This window comes from Oncorhynchus keta, unplaced genomic scaffold (assembly GCF_023373465.1).
Source record: "Oncorhynchus keta strain PuntledgeMale-10-30-2019 unplaced genomic scaffold, Oket_V2 Un_scaffold_4195_pilon_pilon, whole genome shotgun sequence".
In the NCBI taxonomy this organism is placed as follows: domain Eukaryota; kingdom Metazoa; phylum Chordata; class Actinopteri; order Salmoniformes; family Salmonidae; genus Oncorhynchus; species Oncorhynchus keta.
The window spans coordinates 452,656-476,300 of record NW_026290935.1 but is presented as its reverse complement, the minus strand read 5'-3'; the positions used below and the strand labels follow the sequence as shown (position 1 = coordinate 476,300).

The following is a 23,645-nucleotide window of genomic DNA, read 5'->3' as shown; positions in this document are numbered from 1 at the left end:
CTGTTAGTGAGCATGTGTCCTTTGCCAAGATAACATATCCACTTGGCAGGTGTGACATATGAAGAAGGCACTGAATAATCTCAGCGATTGTTCAAATAATAAACCAAACAACATTGTAGCCATATTATACTGAACACAAATATAAACGCAACATGTAACAATTTCAACCATTTTACTGAGGTACAGTTCATATAAGGAGAAGTAAATTGAAGTAGGCACTAATCTATGGATTTCACATGACTGGGAATACAAAAAAAAAGTAGAGGCTTTGATCAGAAAACAGTATCTGGTGTGACCACCATTTGCCTCATGCGCCGTGTCACATCTCCTTTTCATGATCAGGCTGATGATTGTGGCATGTTGTCCTCCTCTTCAATGGCTGTGAACTGGAACACGCTGTCATACACGTCGATCCAGAGCATCCCAAACATGCTCAGAGGACGGGGCGGCAGGGTAGCCTAGTGGTTAGAGCGTTGGACTAGTAACCGGAAGGTTGCAAGTTCAAACCCCCGAGCTGACAAGGTCTGTTGATCTGCCCCTGGACAAGGCAGTTAACCCACTGTTCCTAGGCCGTCATTGAAAATAAGATTTTGTTTTGACTTGCCTAAAGGTTAAAAAATAAATAAATGGGTGGCAGGCCATGGGAGAACTGGGACGTTTTCAGCTTCCAGATATTGTGTCCAGATCCTTGTGACATGGGGCCTTGTATTATCATGCTGAAACATGAGGTGATGAATATAACGGCAAAGGGGCCTCAGGATCTCGTCACTGGATCTCTGTGCATTCAAATTGCCATTGTTAAAATGCAATTGTGTTTGTTTATACCTACCCATACCATAACGCCGTCGCCACCATGAGGCACTCTGTTGACATCCGTAAACCGCTCGCCCACACAACGCCATACACGTGGACTGTGGTTGTGAGGCCGGTTGAGCGTACTGCCAAATTCTACGTTGGATGCGGCTCATGCTAGAGAAATTAACATTACAATTCTCTGGCAACAGATCTGGTCAGCATGCCAATTTCCCCTCTAAACTTGACATCTGTGGCATTGTGTTGTGATCTTTTATTGTCCCCAGCACAAGGTGATGGGACATAAACCTAACCACTTCAATGACTCATTTATCTGAACAGTGGGGAAAAAACACCACCAAATTCACTGAGAATACAAACAGTATGTTGAACAAACAATGCTCCACGTCCTTTATAGTACTGGTCAAACATGGAGAACTGACACTGTGTACTGGCTATTGGGGTTAATGTGGGTTTGGAGGGTCCATTGGTGGCTTGTGGCCATGTTTTAATCATTGTCAGGAATTGAGTCCAAATCAGACTTTAGCTACTATAGTTATTGAATATTATATGAATCCTATAAACAATTTGGGTGCAATCAATTAGCTTAATTTCTCAAAGTGTAATCTTTCAACAAAATAATGTTTCAGAAATGCAAATCGTATCTGTTTCTAACTACCGAAACTATTTGAGAACAATCTGAGATGGTGGGTGTCAAATCCTCTTCTCCTTTGTGAGGTGGAATGACCAATGTTCTGTCTGTCTGTCTGTCTGTCTGTCTGTCTGTCTGTCAGGACACCACTCCAGACGAGCTGTTGAGTTGTGTGATGACAGCGGTCCTGGTAGATGTGGGACTGTCACCTGAGAGACTAGGGGACATCTGTGTGTGTGAGTAATCAATGGCTACCTACCTCATAGAAGACCTATGATAAGGGTTTGTAAGTCATGTTTAATGTATACTTTAGCAGTAATATTTTTCTGACCTCTAGGTAATGTTCTACAGCCTGGGGCAGGTGCTCTCATGGCCAGAGTGGCTCACTTCCTCAGGTGAGTTTGCCTTACTGTTAGATATGACTCACAGGTAAATAGAATGGCACTGAATGGTTTTAACCAGGAATGTATGTCTTTCCTAGTGAGTTCCCAGAGACTGTTCCCGTCTACACCGTCAACAGGATGTGTTCCTCTGGACTACAGGCTCTGTTCAACGTCGCGGGTAATAATCCCACATATTACAGTGTTAGTGTGTAGGAATATGGAACTAGATTAACTCTTTAGCCCATTTTGTGGCTACAATCTCCATTTTTAGGAACTATCACACAACCATGATAGAGTTGATTTAGTTAACATGTGTTCTCTCTATGTCCCAGGAGCCATCAGGAGTGGGTCATATGATATGGGTCTGGCCTGTGGGTTAGTATAGTCTCCTGTTTTAACCTTGTATGCCTTAATAAGAATGGATCCTATTTCACTCTTAAGATAAAGTCCAGGTTCCTGAACAGTATAGAAGTTGAACCTACAGTGGGGAGAACAAGTATTTGATACACTGCCAATTTTGCAGGTTTTCCTACTTACAAGCAATTACTTAAAAATCATACAATGGGATTTTCTCGATTTTAGATTCCGTCTCTCACAGTTGAAGTGTACCTATGATAAAAATTACAGACCTCTACGTGCTTTGTAAGTGGGAAAACCTGCAAAAGCGGCACTGTATCAAATACTTGTTCTCCCCACTGTATAACCTGCCGACACAGTCCAGGTTCCTGAACAGAATAGAAGTTGAACCTATAACCTGCCGAAACAGTCTGGACTGTTCCTAAATGGCTACAGTTATTTTGTCTTGTCTCCAGAGTGGAGAGCATGTCTCTGCGTGACGCTGGGGAACCAGGCGATGTGAGCTCCAGACTTATGGACTACGAGAAGGCTAGAGACTGTGTCATACCTATGGGGTAAGGTTGTGCATAACCATTTATATGAATTATGGCAAGGCTATATGAATTATGGCTAGGCTATATGATGCTATGTGAATAATGGCTAGGCTATATGATGCTATGTGAATAATGGATAGGCTATATGATGCTATGTGAATAATGGCTAGGCTATATGATGCTATGTGAATAATGGCTAGGCTATATGATGCTATGTGAATAATGGCTAGGCTATATGATGCTATGTGAATAATGGCTAGGCTATATGATGCTATGTGAATAATGGCTAGGCTATATGATGCTATGTGAATAATGGCTAGGCTATATGATGCTATGTGAATAATGGATAGGCTATATGATGCTATGTGAATAATGGCTAGGCTATATGATGCTATGTGAATAGTGGCTAGGCTATATGATTTGCATCTACAAATCTAGCGACAATGTCGTTGACAAAGGCTGATTATACAGTTCCTCTGAACACAGTACAGTAGCAGCAGTTAGAATATAGAATGTGTTCCTGTTCCTCTGAACACATTACAGTAGCAGCAGTTAGAATATAGAATGTGTTCCTGTTCCTCTGAACACATTACAGTAGCAGCAGTTAGAATATAGAATGTGTTCCTGTTCCTCTGAACACAGTACAGTAGCAGCAGTTAGAATATAGAATGTGTTCCTGTTCCTCTGAACACAGTACAGTAGCAGCAGTTAGAATATAGAATGTGTTCCTGTTCCTCTGAACACAGTACAGTAGCAGCAGTTAGAATACAGGTTTCTGACTAGCCCCATGCAGCATTTATTCTGACTCAGGTTAGTCTCACAGTGGAACACAGTGGTAACCATAGTAACATGTGTCAGTCACTGTTCTCTGTACCACATTGTACTACTACTGTGAATATCAATTGAGCATCTCTCCGGGGGACTGACTCCAGTGGTGTCATGTTGTCTGTGTTGATAATGTGCCCGGGCTGTGGTGTGTCACCACATAATAATCTGTGTGTTTCGGCGACAGCATCACCTCAGAGAATGTGGCAGAGCGGTTCGGTGTCTCCAGAGAGAAGCAGGATGCGTTCGCCTACAGCTCTCAGCAGAAGTAAGAGAATTCTGTCATAACATTACCATGGAGCTGTTATGATATAATATTACCATGGAGCTGTTATCCACTGATATAATATTACCATGGAGCTGTTATGATATAATATTACCATGGAGCTGTTATGATATAATATTACCATGGAGCTGTTATGATATACTATTACCATGGAGCTGTTATGATATAATATTACCATGGAGCTGTTATGATATAATATTACCATGGAGCTGTTATCCACTGATATAATATTACCATGGAGCTGTTATGATATACTATTACCATGGCGCTGTTATGATATAATATTACCATGGAGCTGTTATGATATAATATTACCATGGCGCTGTTATGATATAATATTACCATGGAGCTGTTATCCACTGATATAATATTACCATGGAGCTGTTATCCACTGATATAATATTACCATAGAGCTGTTATGATATAATTTTACCATGGAGCTGTTATCCACTGATATAATATTACCATGGAGCTGTTATCCACTGATATAATATTACCATGGGGCTGTTATGATATAATATTACCATGGAGCTGTTATCCACTGATATAATATTACCATGGAGCTGTTATCCACTGATATAATGTTACCATGGAGCTGTTATGATATAATATTACCATGCAGCTGTTATCCACTGATATAATATTACCATGGAGCTGTTATGATATAATATTACCATGGAGCTGTTATCCACTGATATAATATTACCATAGAGCTGTTATGATATAATATTACCATGGAGCTGTTATGATATAATATTACCATGGAGCTGTTATGATATAATATTACCATGGAGCTGTTATGATATAATATTACCATGGAGCTGTTATCCACTGATATAATATTACCATGGAGCTGTTATCCACTGATATAATATTACCATGGAGCTGTTATGATATAATATTACCATGCAGCTGTTATCCACTGATATAATATTACCATAGAGCTGTTATGATATAATTTTACCATGGAGCTGTTATCCACTGATATAATATTACCATGGAGCTGTTATCCACTGATATAATATTACCATGGGGCTGTTATGATATAATATTACCATGGAGCTGTTATCCACTGATATAATATTACCATGGAGCTGTTATCCACTGATATAATGTTACCATGGAGCTGTTATGATATAATATTACCATGCAGCTGTTATCCACTGATATAATATTACCATGGAGCTGTTATGATATAATATTACCATGGAGCTGTTATCCACTGATATAATATTACCATAGAGCTGTTATGATATAATATTACCATGGAGCTGTTATGATATAATATTACCATGGAGCTGTTATGATATAATATTACCATGGAGCTGTTATGATATAATATTACCATGGAGCTGTTATCCACTGATATAATATTACCATGGAGCTGTTATCCACTGATATAATATTACCATGGAGCTGTTATGATATAATATTACCATGCAGCTGTTATCCACTGATATAATATTACCATGGAGCTGTTATGATATAATATTACCATGGAGCTGTTATCCACTGATATAATATTACCATAGAGCTGTTATGATATAATATTACCATGGAGCTGTTATCCACTGATACAATATTACCATGAAGCTGTTATCCACTGATACAATATTACCATAGAGCTGTTATGATACAATATTACCATGGAGCTGTTATCCACTGATATAATATTACCATGGAGCTGTTATCCACTGATACAATATTACCATGGAGCTGTTATGATATAATATTACCATGGAGCTGTTATCCACTGATATAATATTACCATGGAGCTGTTATCCACTGATATAATATTACCATGGAGCTGTTATGATATAATATTACCATGGAGCTGTTATCCACTGATATAATATTACCATGGAGCTGTTATGATATAATATTACCATGGAGCTGTTATGATATAATATTACCATGGAGCTGTTATCCACTGATATAATATTACCATGGAGCTGTTATGATATAATATTACCATGGAGCTGTTATGATATAATATTACCATGCAGCTGTTATCCACTGATATAATATTACCATGGAGCTGTTATGATATAATATTACCATGGAGCTGTTATGATATAATATTACCATGGAGCTGTTATCCACTGATATAATATTACCATGGAGCTGTTATCCACTGATATAATATTACCATGGAGCTGTTATGATATAATATTACCATAGAGCTGTTATGATATAATATTACCATGGAGCTGTTATCCACTGATATAATATTACCATGGAGCTGTTATCCACTGATATAATATTACCATGGAGCTGTTATGATATAATATTACCATGGAGCTGTTATGATATAATATTACCATGGAGCTGTTATGATATAATATTACCATGGAGCTGTTATCCACTGATATAATATTACCATGGAGCTGTTATGATATAATATTACCATGGAGCTGTTATGATATAATATTACCATGGAGCTGTTATCCACTGATATAATATTACCATGGAGCTGTTATCCACTGATATAATATTACCATGGAGCTGTTATGATATAATATTACCATGGAGCTGTTATGATATAATATGACCATGGAGCTGTTATGATATAATATTACCATGGAGCTGTTATCCACTGATATAATATTACCATGGAGCTGTTATCCACTGATATAATATTACCATGGAGCTGTTATCCACTGATATAATATTACCATGGAGCTGTTATCCACTGATATAATATTACCATGGAGCTGTTATGATATAATATTACCATGGCGCTGTTATATAATATTACCATGGAGCTGTTATCCACTGATATAATATTACCATGGAGCTGTTATCCACTGATATAATATTACCATAGAGCTGTTATGATATAATATTACCATGGAGCTGTTATGATATAATATTACCATGGAGCTGTTATGATATAATATTACCATGGAGCTGTTATGATATAATATTACCATGGAGCTGTTATGATATAATATTACCATGGAGCTGTTATGATATAATATTACCATGGAGCTGTTATGATATAATATTACCATGGAGCTGTTATCCACTGATATAATATTACCATGGAGCTGTTATCCACTGATATAATATTACCATGGAGCTGTTATGATATAATATTACCATGGCGCTGTTATATAATATTACCATGGAGCTGTTATCCACTGATATAATATTACCATGGAGCTGTTATCCACTGATATAATATTACCATGGAGCTGTTATGATATAATATTACCATGGAGCTGTTATGATATAATATTACCATGGAGCTGTTATGATATAATATTACCATGGAGCTGTTATGATATAATTATTCTCCTGCAGTAGTTATATTGTGCGTCCCAAATGACCAGAGCCCTGTAGTGCACTACTTTTGATCAGAGCCCTGTAGTGCACTACTTTTGACCAGAGCCCTGTAGTACACTACTTTTGACCAGAGCCCTGTAGTACACTACTTTTGACCAGAGCCCTGTCGTGCACTACTTTTGATCAGAGCCCTGTAGTGCACTACTTTTGATCAGAGCCCTGTAGTGCACTACTTTTGACCAGAGCCCTGTAGTACACTACTTTTGACCAGAGCCCTGTAGTACACTACTTTTGACCAGAGCCCTGTAGTACACTACTTTTGACCAGAGCCCTGTAGTGCACTACTTTTGACCAGAGCCCTGTAGTGCACTACTTTTGACCAGAGCCCTGTAGTACACTACTTTTGACCAGAGCCCTGTAGTGCACTACTTTTGACCAGAGCCCTATAGTGCACTAGAGATGTATTCAGTGCCCTGTTCATCCAGACAGACTCTAACTCTCAGCCTCCTCCTAGGGCCAGCCAGGCTCAGAAGCAGGGGATATTTGACCAGGAGATCTGCCCAGTAACCACAAAGTTTGTTGACGAGGACGGCTCTGAACGTACGGTTACCGTAACCAAGGACGATGGGATCCGGCCCGGGACCACGCTGGCGGGGCTGACCAAACTCAGAGGGGCTTTCAAACCTGACGGCAGCACCACCGCAGGTGGGGAGATCACACACACACACACGCACACACACACACACACACACACACACACACACACACACACACACACACACACACACACACACACACACACACACACACACACACACACACACACACACCATCTCTCTGCCCCAGCTGATGAGGTCCTCTCCCCTGGTCCAGGTAACTCCAGCCAGGTGAGTGACGGTGCAGCAGCGGTGCTGGTGGGCAGGAGGTCCGTGGTGGAGTCCCTGTCTCTGCCAATCCTGGGGGTGCTGAAGGCCAGTGCTGTGGTGGGGGTACCCCCTGACGTCATGGGTATCGGACCAGCCTATGCCATCCCTGCTGCTCTGCGGCAGGCCGGTGAGTACAGACCACTACAGATCTTTTAGAGCTTGGATTATGTCCACATGGACGTGTTCTGTATGTGACATTTGGTTCTGGGTGGTAGCGGCTCTGGGTGGTAGCGGCTCTGGGTGGTAGCGGCTCTGGGTGGTAGCGGCTCTGGGTGGTAGCGGCTCTGGGTGGTAGCGGCTCTGGGTGGTAGCGGCTCTGGGTGGTAGCGGCTCTGGGTGGTAGGGGCTCTGGGTGGTAGGGGCTCTGGGTGGTAGGGGCTCTGGGTGGTAGCGGCTCTGGGTGGTAGCGGCTCTGGGTGGTAGGGGCTCTGGGTGGTAGCGGTTCTGGGTGGTAGGGGCTCTGGGTGGTAGGGGCTCTGGGTGGTAGGGGCTCTGGGTGGTAGGGGCTCTGGGTGGTAGGGGCTCTGGGTGGTAGGGGCTCTGGGTGGTAGGGGCTCTGGGTGGTAGGGGCTCTGGGTGGTAGGGGCTCTGGGTGGTAGGGGCTCTGGGTGGTAGGGGTTCTGGGTGGTAGGGGTTCTGGGTGGTAGCGGCTCTGGGTGGTAGCGGCTCTGGGTGGTAGCGGCTCTGGGTGGTAGCGGCTCTGGGTGGTAGGGGCTCTGGGTGGTAGGGGCTCTGGGTGGTAGGGGCTCTGGGTGGTAGGGGTTCTGGGTGGTAGGGGTTCTGGGTGGTAGCGGCTCTGGGTGGTAGGGGCTCTGGGTGGTAGGGGCTCTGGGTGGTAGGGGCTCTGGGTGGTAGCGGCTCTGGGTGGTAGGGGCTCTGGGTGGTAGCGGCTCTGGGTGGTAGGGGCTCTGGGTGGTAGGGGCTCTGGGTGGTAGGGGCTCTGGGTGGTAGGGGCTCTGGGTGGTAGCGGTTCTGGGATGCCGGACACCTTTTGATTTATTCCGCTAAAAGGGTCTTTAACGAACTCCGTCATCTCCTCAGGTCTGACTGTAGCTGATATTGACGTGTTTGAGATCAACGAGGCGTTCGCCAGCCAGGTGAGTCTCTGTATAGAGTTGTAGTACTTTGGACACAGGCTGACAGACACAGGCTGACAGACAGCTACAGACCGACAGCCACAGACCGACAGCCACAGACCGACAGACACAGACTGACAGCCACAGACCGACAGCCTGGTTCCTCTAAGTTTCAAGGGCCTTATTGCTTTTATAATAACAGGTTTCAACCTATTTAAAAGAAGACGAAAAAAATCAGAATGTGTTTTCTTTGCATTTAAAACAAGTTTCAACTGTAAAAACGACCTTGTAAAGGTTCGATAGATCAATACCTAGTCAGTTGTCCAACTGTGAATGCATTCAACTGAAATGTGTCTTCCGCATTTAACCCAACCTATGAATCAGAGTGGTGTGGGGGGCTGCCTTAATCGACATCCACGTCGCCGTCGCCCGGGGAACAGTGGGTTAACTGCCTTGCTCAGGCAGGACGACAGACTTTTACCTTGTCAGCTCTGGGATTTGATCCAGCAACCTTTTGGTTACTGGCCCAACGCTCAAACCACTAACCACAATGCTCTACCTGGCTACATGCCACCCTGAGAAAAGAACTTCAACAATAAATGATGATTTATTAAATCATTTATAAATAAGCAACAAACTTCAGCAAATAATGATTAAATAAATAATTTATAAATAGGCAAAAGCCAGCTGATTGTCAAATCAATAAGATAATTATGGAGGATAGCTAGGTTAAGACTAACGTTACTTATTCTTTGCTATCTAGCTTGCTAGCCAACTAACACACAGTCACATCCAGCAGCTGAAGTAACTGCAAATGTCTGTGTTTTACCTTTGTTTCTATTGCCATTTATTTGGATATATCCTTTAATCAGGGACGCAAACTAGTAACCTTTAGGCGAAATTCAGTGTTTGTAATCCAAAATAGATGACCTACGTGATTTGTATAGATCTGATCAAGTTATAATGCATTAATTGCTTACTGGACCCTGCCAATGGCGTGTTAACTAGCTAAAGAACTAAGCACTATCTGTGAACTGATGTTTTCCCTGTACAGTATTTGGTTAATTTTCAGAATGAGAGAATTCGTTGAAAACGAGGCGTTGTAGCTGGAGCTGGGCCTGGCTTAAGCTGGATGCCACTATAGAGGTGAAAGGAAGACAACACACTTTCCCTCTTTCTCACTTCTTTGATCCACTGTATGCCAGGTGTACTCTCTGCCTGAAAGAGATCAATTATGGCACAAAGGTTTAATTTTATTTTATTCACCTTTATTTAACCAGGTAGGCCAGTTGAGAACAAGTTCTCATTTTCAACTGCGACCTGGCCAAGATAAAGCAAAGCAGTGCAACAAAAAACAACACAGAGTTACACATGGAATAAACAAGCGTACAGTCAATAACACAATAGAGAAATCTATACACAGTGTGTTCAAATGGAGTAAGCAGGTAAGGCAATTAATAGGCCAATAGTAACGAAGTAAATACAATTTAGCAAATGAACACTGGAGTGATAGATGTGCAGATGATGATGTGCAAGTAGAAATACTGGTGTGCAAAAGAGTTAAAAAAAACAATATGGGGATGAGGTAGGCAGTTGGATAGGCTATTTACAGATGGGCTGTGTACAGGTGCAGCGATCAGTAAGCTGCTCTGACAACTGATGCTTAAAGTTAGAGAGGGAGATATGAGTCTCCAGCTTCAGGGATTTTTGCAATTCGTTCCAGTCACTGGCAGCAGAGAACTGGAAGGAAAGGTGGCCAAAGGAAGTGTTGGTTTTGTAGATGACCAGTGAAATATAACGCGCCAATGTAAACTCAGATTTTTTTAATATAAATATGAACTTTATCAAACAAAACATACATGTATTGTGTAACATGAAGTCCTATGAGTGTCATCTGATGAAGATCATAAAAGGTTAGTGATTCATTTTTATCTCTTTGTGCTTTTTGTGACTCTTCTCTTTGGCTGGTTTTTCTGTGACTTGGCTCTGACCTAACATAATCGTTTGGTGTGCTTTCGTCGTAAAGCCTTTTTGAAATCGGACACTGTGGCTGGATTAACGAGAAGTTTATCTTTAAAATGGTGCAACAAAGGAGTGGCTTCGTAAGAAGCATTTCAAGGTCCTGGAGTGGCCTAGCCAGTCTCCAGATCTCAACCCCATAGAAAATCTTTGGAGGGAGTTGAAAGTCTGTGTTGCCCAGCAACAGCCCCAAAACATCACTGCTCTAGAGGAGATCTGCATGGAGGAATGGGCCAAAATACCAGCAACAGTGTGTGAAAACCTTGTGAAGACTTACAGAAAACGTTTGACCTCTGTCATTGCCAACAAAGAGTATATAACAAAGTATTGAGAAACTTTTGTTATTGACCAAATACTTATTTTCCACTATAATTTGCAAATAAATTCATTAAAAAATCCTACAATGTGATTTTCTGGATTTTTCTTCTCATTTTGTCTGTCATAGTTGAAGTGTACCTATGATGAAAATTACAGGCCTCTCTCATATTTTTAAGTGGGAAAACTTGCACAATTGGTGGCTGACTAAATACTTTTTTGCCCCACTGTGTGTATATATATATATATATATATATATATATATATATATATATATATATATATATATATATATATATATATATATATATATATATATATATATATATATATATATATATATATACACACACACACAGAGAAAAGAGTCATCCCGAGAATTGAACTCTGTGGTACCCCCATAGAGACTGCCAGAGGTCTGGACAACAGGCCCTCCGACTTGACACACTGAAGTTGTTGGTAAAGCAGTCATTTGAGAAACCAAGGCTGTTGAGTCTGCCAATAAGAATACAGTGATTGACAGAGTCGAAAGCCTTTGCCAAGTCGATGAAGACGGCTGCACAGTACTGTCTTTTAATGATGGCGGTTATGATATCATTTGATACCTTGAGCATGGCTGAGATGCACCCGTGACCAGCTCGGAAACCGGATTTTCACAGCGGAGAAGGTACGGTGGGATTCGAAATGGTCAGTGATCTGTTTAAAACTTGTTGTGGATAGGGGGCAGTATTTTCACTTTGGATGAATTGCGTGCACATAGTGAACTGCATCAAACTCTGTCCTAGATTGCTAATATATGCATATTATTATTACTATTGGATAGAAAACACTCTGACTGTCACGCCTTGGTCATTATATCTTGTGTTTTTGTTATATGTTTGGGTAGGCCAGGGTGTGACATGGGTTTATATGTTGTATTTCGTATTGGGGTTTGTATTAATTGGGAGTGTGTATTATTAGGGGTGTGTCTAGTTAGGCTTGACTGCCTGAGGCGATTCCCAATTGGAGTCAGCTGATTCTCGTTGTCTCGGATTGGGAACCGTATTTAGGCAGCCTGAGTGCGCGTTGTATTTCGTGGGTGACTGTACCTGTCTCTGTGTTAGTCACCAGATAGGCTGTATTAGTTTCACTCGTTTGTTGTTTTTGTATTTTCAGTTATTTCATGTACCGCATTATTCTTCATTAAAAGTCACGAGTAACCTACACGCTGCATTTCGGTCTGACTCTCTACAAACAACAGACGAAGTTCATTACACTGACGTTTCTAAAACTGTTTGAATTATGTCTGTGAGTATAACAGAACTCATAGGGCAGGCAATCTTCCAAACAAGTTTTGGAATTCTGAAAGTTGGGGCATCTTTGACGTCATCGCCCCCTCCCTTCCCAACAAGTTATGGATCTGGAAACACTTCCTACGCCTTCCACTAGATGTCCTCATTCAGTAGAAAGTCTAATGGAGCATTTGCTGTGAACTTTGACCTAATGGGAGGGAAAATAGTTGGTGTCACAACAGAATGCCATTTTGCTGTGGTGCATTTCTCTGTGAGTGCTACGGCTGTTCCAATCAGCCCCAGATGAAAACGAATGATCCGGTTGGAATGTTATTGGATATATATGATTATAACATCCTGAAGATTGATTCTGTACTTAGTTTGACCAGTTTATTCGACCTGGAATATATATTTTGGAAGTTTTCATGCAAGTTATCTTGGACCAGCAGTCAGTATTTCTAATCCTGCTTTTGTGATTTTATCTTTGGCTGGAAAAAATGGCTGCGTTTTTTCTTTGGTTTGGTAGTGGTCTAACATAAATATATGTTGTGTTTTCGCTGTAAAACATTTTAAAATCTGACATGATGGGTAGATGAACAAGGTGTTTATCTTTCATTTGAGGTATTGGACTTGTTAATGTGTGAAAGTTAAATATTTCTAAAGAATATTTTTGAATTCCCTGCGCCACCTTTTCAGCTGAACAGGGGGGGTGGAGTTCCCTGAGGGGAACGCCTTGCCCCAACAGGTTTGAAGACTTTAGAAAGGCAGGGCAGGATGGCCTATAGGTCTGTAACAGTTTGGGTCTAGTGTCACCCCCTTTGAAGAGGGGGATGACCGCGGCAGCTTTCCAATCTTTAGGAATCTCGGACGATACGAAAGAGAGGTTGAACAGACTAGTAATAAGGGTTGCAACAATGGCGGTGGATAATTTTAGAAAGAGAGGGTCCAGATTGTCTAGCCGAGCTGATTTGTAGGGGTCCAGATTTTGCAGCTCTTTCAGAACATCTGCTATCTGGATTTGGAATGAAGGAGAAGCCGGGGAGGCTTGGGCAAGTAGCTGCGGGGGGGGTGGAGCTGTTGGCCGGGGTTGGAGTAGCCAGGAGGATGGCCAGCTGTAGAGAACTGCTTATTGAAATTCTCGATTATTGTGGACTTATCGGTGGTGACAGTGTTTCCTAGCCTCAGTGCAGTGGGCAGCTGGGAGGAGGTGCTCTTATTCGCCATGGACTTTACAGTGTCCCCGAACCTTTTGGAGTTTGAGCTTCAGATGCAAATTTCTGTTTGAAAAAGCTAGCCTTTGCTTTCCTAACTGACTGTGTGTTTTGGTTCCTGACTTTAGTCTGAAAAGACTAATCGATGCTAGTGCAGTACGCCACAGTATGTTTTTGTGCTGGTTGAGGGCAGTCAGGTCTGGAGTGAACCAAGGGTTATAACTATTCTTAGTTCTACATTTTTTGAAAGGGGCATGCTTATTTAAGATGGTGAGGAAATTACTTTTAAAGAACAACCAGGCATCGTCTACTGACAGGATGAGGTGAATATCCTTACAGGATATCCTGGCCAGGTCGATTAGAAAGGCCTGCTCGCAGAAGTGTTTTAGGGAGCATTTGACAGTGATCTCAGGGGTGGTCGTTTGACCTCGGACCCATAACGGATGCAGGCAATGAAGCAGTGATCTCTGAGGTCCTGATTGAAAACAGCAGAGGTGTATTTGGAGGTCAAGTTGGTCAGGATAATATCTATGAGGGTGCCAATGTTTACGGATTTAGGGTTGTACCTGGTGGGTTCCTTGATAGTTTGTGTGAGATTGAGGGCATCTAGCTTAGATTGTATGACATCCGGGGTGTTAAGCATATCCCAGTTTAGGTCACCTAACAGAATGAACTCTGAAGGGACAATCAATTCATATATGGTGTCCAGGGCACAGCTGGGAGCTGAGGGTTTTTAATTAGAAGTTCAAACTGTTTGGGCATAGACCTGGAATGTATGACAGAACTTTGCAGGTAATCTCTGCAGTAGATTGCAACTCCTCCCCCTTTGGCAGTTCTATTTTGATGGGAAATGTTGTTGGGGATGGAAACCTCTGCATTTTTGGTGGCCTTTCTAAGCCAGGATCCAGAGTGTGCTAAAGCAGTGAATAAAACACACTTAGGGAGGAGGTAAAGAATGAGTAGGTCCAAACTTGTGACTGTTTTGACTATGTGTGTTCCAGGCTGTGTATTGCGTGGAGAAGCTGGGGATCCCCCTGGAGAAGGTGAACCCTAACGGAGGAGCCATCGCCTTGGGTCACCCTCTGGGCTGCACCGGGGCCCGTCAGGTTGTCACCCTGCTCAATGAACTCAAACGCAGGGGCAGGAGGTAAGGATATGTCCCATCGAATCCTCAATCGTATCACCTCTTGTGCTATATCTACTATATAGTCTAGAAAGTAGTTTCATCGCCACCCCCGAGCCTTGCTCACCATAACCCATGTTGTGTTCCCCAGGGCCTATGGCGTGGTGTCCATGTGTATCGGAACAGGGATGGGAGCTGCAGCAGTGTTTGAGTACCCTGGACCTTAGAGGGAGCTGATCAATAATAATATTGATGAAGGGTTTACACTGTGATGCTTCTTACACCTTTGACAGAATCAGCCATTGATTAAACGTTGAGGTGTTCCTGACTATTGAGTACTAACAGTTTGTCAGTTGTGTGATTCATCATGTTTTTGGACTCCATATAAATGACGGCACGAGAACTGACTGGTTAATCATTCCGTAGATTACTGTATGTTAATGCCTTGCCAAAGTCTGATACATCTTTAAGTGCCTTGCATTTCAGGAAAGCAATGCATTGTGCTTTGATATAGCGCTGTACGAATCAATCTGTAAATATGTGATTTTGTTTGGAAATGTTCAATGTTAGGGGCTGAAAGAGTGATGGAATAACATGGGGTAGAATAGTTAGGAGATGGTGATATGGAATAACATGGGGTAGAATAGTTAGATGGTGATATGGAATAACATGGGGTAGATTAGTTAGATGGTGATATGGAATAACATGGGGTAGATTAGTTAGATGGTGATATGGAATAACATGGGGTAGAATAGTTAGATGGTGATATGGAATAACATGGGGTAGAATAGTTAGATGGTGATATGGAATAACATGGGGTAGATTAGTTAGATGGTGATATGGAATAACATGGGGTAGAATAGTTAGATGTTGATATGGAATAACATGGGGTAGAATAGTTAGGAGATGGTGATATGGAATAACATGGGGTAGATTAGTTAGATGGTGATATGGAGTAACATGGGGTAGAATAGTTAGATGTTGATATGGAATAACATGGGGTAGATTAGTTAGATGGTGATATGGAATAACATGGGGTAGAATAGTTAGATGTTGATATGGAATAACATGGGGTAGAATAGTTAGATGTTGATATGGAATAACATGGGGTAGATTAGTTAGATGTTGATATGGAATAACATGGGGTAGAATAGTTAGATGTTGATATGGAATAACATGGGGTAGAATAGTTAGATGTTGATATGGAATAACATGGGGTAGATTAGTTAGATGTTGATATGGAATAACATGGGGTAGATTAGTTAGATGTTGATATGGAATAACATGGGGTAGAATAGTTAGGAGATGGTGATATGGAATAACATGGGGTAGATTAGTTAGATGGTGATATGGAATAACATGGGGTAGAATAGTTAGATGGTGATATGGAATAACATGGGGTAGAATAGTTAGATGGTGATATGGAATAACATGGGGTAGAATAGTTAGATGGTGATATGGAATAACATGGGGTAGAATAGTTAGATGGTGATATGGAATAACATGGGGTAGAATAGTTAGATGGTGATATGGAATAACATGGGGTAGAATAGTTAGATGGTGATATGGAATAACATGGGGTAGAATAGTTAGATGGTGATATGGAATAACATGGGGTAGATTAGTTAGATGGTGATATGGAATAACATGGGGTAGATTAGTTAGATGGTGATATGGAATAACATGGGGTAGATTAGTTAGATGGTGATATGGAATAACATGGGGTAGATTAGTTAGATGGTGATATGGAATAACATGGGGTAGAATAGTTAGATGGTGATATGGAATAACATGGGGTAGAATAGTTAGATGGTGATATGGAATAACATGGGGTAGATTAGTTAGATGGTGATATGGAATAACATGGGGTAGAATAGTTAGATGTTGATATGGAATAACATGGGGTAGAATAGTTAGGAGATGGTGATATGGAATAACATGGGGTAGAACAGTTAGGAGATGGTGATATGGAATAACATGGGGTAGATTAGTTAGATGTTGATATGGAATAACATGGGGTAGATTAGTTAAATGGTGATATGGAATAACATGGGGTAGAATAGTTAGATGTTGATATGGAATAACATGGGGTAGAATAGTTAGATGTTGATATGGAATAACATGGGGTAGATTAGTTAGATGTTGATATGGAATAACATGGGGTAGAATAGTTAGATGTTGATATGGAATAACATGGGGTAGATTAGTTAGATGTTGATATGGAATAACATGGGGTAGAATAGTTAGATGTTGATATGGAATAACATGGGGTAGAATAGTTAGATGGTGATATGGAATAACATGGGGTAGAATAGTTAGATGTTGATATGGAATAACATGGGGTAGAATAGTTAGATGTTGATATGGAATAACATGGGGTAGAATAGTTAGGAGATGGTGATATGGAATAACATGGGGTAGATTAGTTAGATGGTGATATGGAGTAACATGGGGTAGAATAGTTAGATGTTGATATGGAATAACATGGGGTAGATTAGTTAGATGGTGATATGGAATAACATGGGGTAGAATAGTTAGATGTTGATATGGAATAACATGGGGTAGAATAGTTAGATGGTGATATGGAATAACATGGGGTAGAATAGTTAGATGTTGATATGGAATAACATGGGGTAGAATAGTTAGATGTTGATATGGAATAACATGGGGTAGATTAGTTAGATGTTGATATGGAATAACATGGGGTAGAATAGTTAGATGGTGATATGGAATAACATGGGGTAGAATAGTTAGATGGTGATATGGAATAACATGGGGTAGAATAGTTAGATGGTGATATGGAATAACATGGGGTAGAATAGTTAGATGGTGATATGGAATAACATGGGGTAGAATAGTTAGATGGTGATATGGAATAACATGGGGTAGAATAGTTAGATGGTGATATGGAATAACATGGGGTAGAATAGTTAGATGGTGATATGGAATAACATGGGGTAGAATAGTTAGATGGTGATATGGAATAACATGGGGTAGATTAGTTAGATGGTGATATGGAATAACATGGGATATAATAGTTAGATGTTGATATGGAATAACATGGGGTAGATTAGTTAGGAGATGGTGATATGGAATAACATGGGGTAGAATAGTTAGATGGTGATATGGAATAACATGGGGTAGATTAGTTAGATGGTGATATGGAATAACATGGGGTAGAATAGTTAGGAGATGGTGATATGGAATAACATGGGGTAGATTAGTTAGATGGTGATATGGAATAACATGGGGTAGATTAGTTAGATGGTGATATGGAATAACATGGGGTAGAATAGTTAGATGGTGATATGGAATAACATGGTGTAGATTAGTTAGATGGTGATATGGAATAACATGGGGTAGATTAGTTAGATGGTGATATGGAATAACATGGGGTAGAATAGTTAGGAGATGGTGATATGGAATAACATGGGGTAGATTAGTTAGATGGTGATATGGAGTAACATGGGGTAGAATAGTTAGATGTTGATATGGAATAACATTGGGTAGATTAGTTAGATGGTGATATGGAATAACATGGGGTAGATTAGTTAGATGGTGATATGGAGTAACATGGGGTAGAATAGTTAGATGTTGATATGGAATAACATGGGGTAGATTAGTTAGATGGTGATATGGAATAACATGGGGTAGAATAGTTAGATGTTGATATGGAATAACATGGGGTAGAATAGTTAGATGTTGATATGGAATAACATGGGGTAGATTAGTTAGATGTTGATATGGAATAACATGGGGTAGAATAGTTAGATGTTGATATGGAATAACATGGGGTAGAATAGTTAGATGTTGATATGGAATAACATGGGGTAGATTAGTTAGATGTTGATATGGAATAACATGGGGTAGATTAGTTAGATGTTGATATGGAATAACATGGGGTAGAATAGTTAGGAGATGGTGATATGGAATAACATGGGGTAGATTAGTTAGATGGTGATATGGAATAACATGGGGTAGAATAGTTAGATGGTGATATGGAATAACATGGGGTAGAATAGTTAGATGGTGATATGGAATAACATGGGGTAGAATAGTTAGATGGTGATATGGAATAACATGGGGTAGAATAGTTAGATGGTGATATGGAATAACATGGGGTAGAATAGTTAGATGGTGATATGGAATAACATGGGGTAGAATAGTTAAATGGTGATATGGAATAACATGGGGTAGAATAGTTAGATGTTGATATGGAATAACATGGGGTAGAATAGTTAGATGTTGATATGGAATAACATGGGGTAGATTAGTTAGATGTTGATATGGAATAACATGGGGTAGAATAGTTAGATGTTGATATGGAATAACATGGGGTAGATTAGTTAGATGTTGATATGGAATAACATGGGGTAGAATAGTTAGATGTTGATATGGAATAACATGGGGTAGAATAGTTAGATGGTGATATGGAATAACATGGGGTAGAATAGTTAGATGTTGATATGGAATAACATGGGGTAGAATAGTTAGGAGATGGTGATATGGAATAACATGGGGTAGAATAGTTAGGAGATGGTGATATGGAATAACATGGGGTAGATTAGTTAGATGGTGATATGGAGTAACATGGGGTAGAATAGTTAGATGTTGATATGGAATAACATGGGGTAGATTAGTTAGATGGTGATATGGAATAACATGGGGTAGAATAGTTAGATGTTGATATGGAATAACATGGGGTAGAATAGTTAGATGGTGATATGGAATAACATGGGGTAGAATAGTTAGATGTTGATATGGAATAACATGGGGTAGAATAGTTAGATGTTGATATGGAATAACATGGGGTAGATTAGTTAGATGTTGATATGGAATAACATGGGGTAGAATAGTTAGATGTTGATATGGAATAACATGGGGTAGATTAGTTAGATGTTGATATGGAATAACATGGGGTAGATTAGTTAGATGTTGATATGGAATAACATGGGGTAGAATAGTTAGGAGATGGTGATATGGAATAACATGGGGTAGATTAGTTAGATGGTGATATGGAATAACATGGGGTAGATTAGTTAGATGGTGATATGGAATAACATGGGGTAGAATAGTTAGATGGTGATATGGAATAACATGGGGTAGAATAGTTAGATGGTGATATGGAATAACATGGGGTAGAATAGTTAGATGGTGATATGGAATAACATGGGGTAGAATAGTTAGATGGTGATATGGAATAACATGGGGTAGAATAGTTAGATGGTGATATGGAATAACATGGGGTAGAATAGTTAGATGGTGATATGGAATAACATGGGGTAGAATAGTTAGATGGTGATATGGAATAACATGGGGTAGAATAGTTAGATGGTGATATGGAATAACATGGGGTAGAATAGTTAGATGGTGATATGGAATAACATGGGGTAGAATAGTTAGATGGTGATATGGAATAACATGGGGTAGATTAGTTAGATGGTGATATGGAATAACATGGGATATAATAGTTAGATGTTGATATGGAATAACATGGGGTAGATTAGTTAGGAGATGGTGATATGGAATAACATGGGGTAGAATAGTTAGATGGTGATATGGAATAACATGGGGTAGATTAGTTAGATGGTGATATGGAATAACATGGGGTAGAATAGTTAGGAGATGGTGATATGGAATAACATGGGGTAGATTAGTTAGATGGTGATATGGAATAACATGGGGTAGATTAGTTAGATGGTGATATGGAATAACATGGGGTAGAATAGTTAGATGGTGATATGGAATAACATGGTGTAGATTAGTTAGATGGTGATATGGAATAACATGGGGTAGATTAGTTAGATGGTGATATGGAATAACATGGGGTAGAATAGTTAGGAGATGGTGATATGGAATAACATGGGGTAGATTAGTTAGATGGTGATATGGAGTAACATGGGGTAGAATAGTTAGATGTTGATATGGAATAACATTGGGTAGATTAGTTAGATGGTGATATGGAATAACATGGGGTAGAATAGTTAGATGTTGATATGGAATAACATGGGGTAGAATAGTTAGATGTTGATATGGAATAACATGGGGTAGATTAGTTAGATGTTGATATGGAATAACATGGGGTAGAATAGTTAGATGTTGATATGGAATAACATGGGGTAGATTAGTTAGATGGTGATATGGAATAACATGGGGTAGAATAGTTAGATGGTGATATGGAATAACATGGGGTAGATTAGTTAGATGGTGATATGGAATAACATGGGGTAGAATAGTTAGATGGTGATATGGAATAACATGGGGTAGATTAGTTAGATGGTGATATGGAATAACATGGGATAGAATAGTTAGATGTTGATATGGAATAACATGGGGTAGATTAGTTAGGAGATGGTGATATGGAATAACATGGGGTAGAATAGTTAGATGGTGATATGGAATAACATGGGGTAGAATAGTTAGATGTTGATATGGAATAACATGGGGTAGAATAGTTAGGAGATGGTGATATGGAATAACATGGGGTAGATTAGTTAGATGGTGATATGGAATAACATGGGGTAGAATAGTTAGATGGTGATATGGAATAACATGGGGTAGAATAGTTAAGAGATGGTGATATGGAATAACATGGGGTAGAATAGTTAGATGTTGATATGGAATAACATGGGGTAGAATAGTTAGATGTTGATATGGAATAACATGGGGTAGAATAGTTAGATGGTGATATGGAATAACATGGGGTAGAATAGTTAGATGGTGATATGGAATAACATGGGGTAGAATAGTTAGATGTTGATATGGAATAACATGGGGTAGATTAGTTAGATGGTAATATGGAATAACATGGGGTAGAATAGTTAGATGGTGATATGGAATAACATGGGGTAGATTAGTTAGGAGATGGTGATATGGAATAACATGGGGTAGATTAGTTAGATGGTGATATGGAATAACATGGGGTAGATTAGTTAAGCACTATTTGCACTGTATTACTAGAGAACATTGGTTATGTAATTATTACTATAGAATGTCCGTTATCCCAGAGGATGACTGGGATGGGATTCATTTTCCCAAATTGACCACTGTAATTCTTACTTTTTTAAAATAAATTCACAGTTATGACAGAAGCCTGGAGTTTTTTTTTCAAGGCTTGAAGATATTTCAACATGTCCAGGCGATAACATTGAGAACTCAAGCTTGGTTCTAAAGTTTCTAAACCATACCAAACCATCTATGGTATAATGTCGGCATAATATTTGAATTGAGGAAGTGTGATCATAATCATTCAGATATTTTAGCGATGCGTAGTATATCCTAAATGCCCCTCAGTCTTCAGATGGGAGGTAACAGTATATCCTAAATGCCCCCAGTCTTCAGATGGGAGGTAACAGTACATCCTAAATGCCCCCAGTCTTCAGATGGGAGGTAACAGTACATCCTAAATGCCCCCAGTCTTCAGATGGGAGGTAACAGTACATCCTAAATGCCCCCAGTCTTCAGATGGGAGGTAACAGTACATCCTAAATGCCCCTCAGTCTTCAGATGGGAGGTAACAGTACATCCTAAATGCCCCCCAGTCTTCAGATAGGAGTAAACTACATCCTAAATGCCCCCAGTCTTCAGATGGGAGGTAACAGTACATCCTAAATGCCCCTCAGCCTTCAGATGGGAGTAAACTACATCCTAAATGCCCCCAGTCTTCAGATGGGAGGTAACAGTACATCCTAAATGCCCCTCAGTCTTCAGATAGGAGTAAACTACATCCTAAATGCCCCTCAGCCTTCAGATGGGAGGTAACAGTACATCCCAAATGCCCCTCAGTCTTCGGATGGGAGGTAACAGTACATCCTAAATGCCCCCAGTCTTCAGATGGGAGGTAACAGTACATCCGAAATGCCCCCAGTCTTCAGATAGGAGTAAACTACATCCTAAATGCCCCTCAGTCTTCAGATGGGAGGTAACAGTACATCCTAAATGCCCCCCAGTCTTCAGATGGGAGGTAACAGTACATCCTAAATGCCCCCAGTCTTCAGATAGGAGTAAACTACATCCTAAATGCCCCTCAGTCTTCAGATGGGAGGTAACAGTACATCCTAAATGCCCCCAGTCTTCAGATAGGAGTAAACTACATCCTAAATGCCCCTCAGTCTTCAGATGGGAGGTAACAGTACATCCTAAATGCCCCCAGTCTTCAGATGGGAGGGAACAGTAAATCCTAAATGCCCCCAGTCTTCAGATGGGAGGTAACAGTACATCCTAAATGCCCCCAGTCTTCAGATGGGAGGTAACAGTACATCCTAAATGCCCCCAGTCTTCAGATGGGAGGTAACAGTACATCCTAAATGCCCCCAGTCTTCAGATAGGAGTAAACTACATCCTAAATGCCCCTCAGCCTTCAGATGGGAGGTAACAGTACATCCTAAATGCCCCCTAGTCTTCAGATGGGAGGTAACAGTACATCCTAAATGCCCCCCAGTCTTCAGATGGGAGGTAACAGTACATCCTAAATGCCCCCCAGTCTTCAGATGGGAGGTAACAGTACATCCTAAATGCCCCCAGTCTTCAGATGGGAGGTAACAGTACATCCTAAATGCCCCCAGTCTTCAGATGGGAGGTAACAGTAC

General features: G+C 40.4%; 1 protein-coding gene across 25 annotated transcripts in view; it reads left to right on the top strand.

The window, feature by feature from the left end:
• The window catches only part of acaa1 (acetyl-CoA acyltransferase 1), a 35,448-nt gene extending 13,300 nt beyond the window's left edge, over positions 1-22,148 (top strand). For 2 of the 25 annotated variants that reach the window (XM_052516236.1, XM_052516234.1), the window contains exons 2-12: positions 1,587-1,680; positions 1,782-1,839; positions 1,926-2,005; positions 2,160-2,202; positions 2,640-2,738; positions 3,730-3,810; positions 7,631-7,821; positions 7,990-8,169; positions 9,084-9,139; positions 14,936-15,081; positions 15,209-22,148. In XM_052516236.1, the coding sequence (XP_052372196.1) occupies positions 1,620-1,680; positions 1,782-1,839; positions 1,926-2,005; positions 2,160-2,202; positions 2,640-2,738; positions 3,730-3,810; positions 7,631-7,821; positions 7,990-8,169; positions 9,084-9,139; positions 14,936-15,081; positions 15,209-15,284 (1,071 nt within the window). In that variant the 5' untranslated portion in view covers positions 1,587-1,619 and the 3' untranslated portion in view covers positions 15,285-22,148. The remainder of the gene's footprint in view (positions 1-1,586; positions 1,681-1,781; positions 1,840-1,925; positions 2,006-2,159; positions 2,203-2,639; positions 2,739-3,729; positions 3,811-7,630; positions 7,822-7,989; positions 8,170-9,083; positions 9,140-14,935; positions 15,082-15,208) is intronic. The other 23 variants (XR_008132369.1, XR_008132362.1, XR_008132372.1 and 20 more) reach the window with 23 other exon arrangements.
• Positions 22,149-23,645: the final 1,497 nt, after the last annotated feature.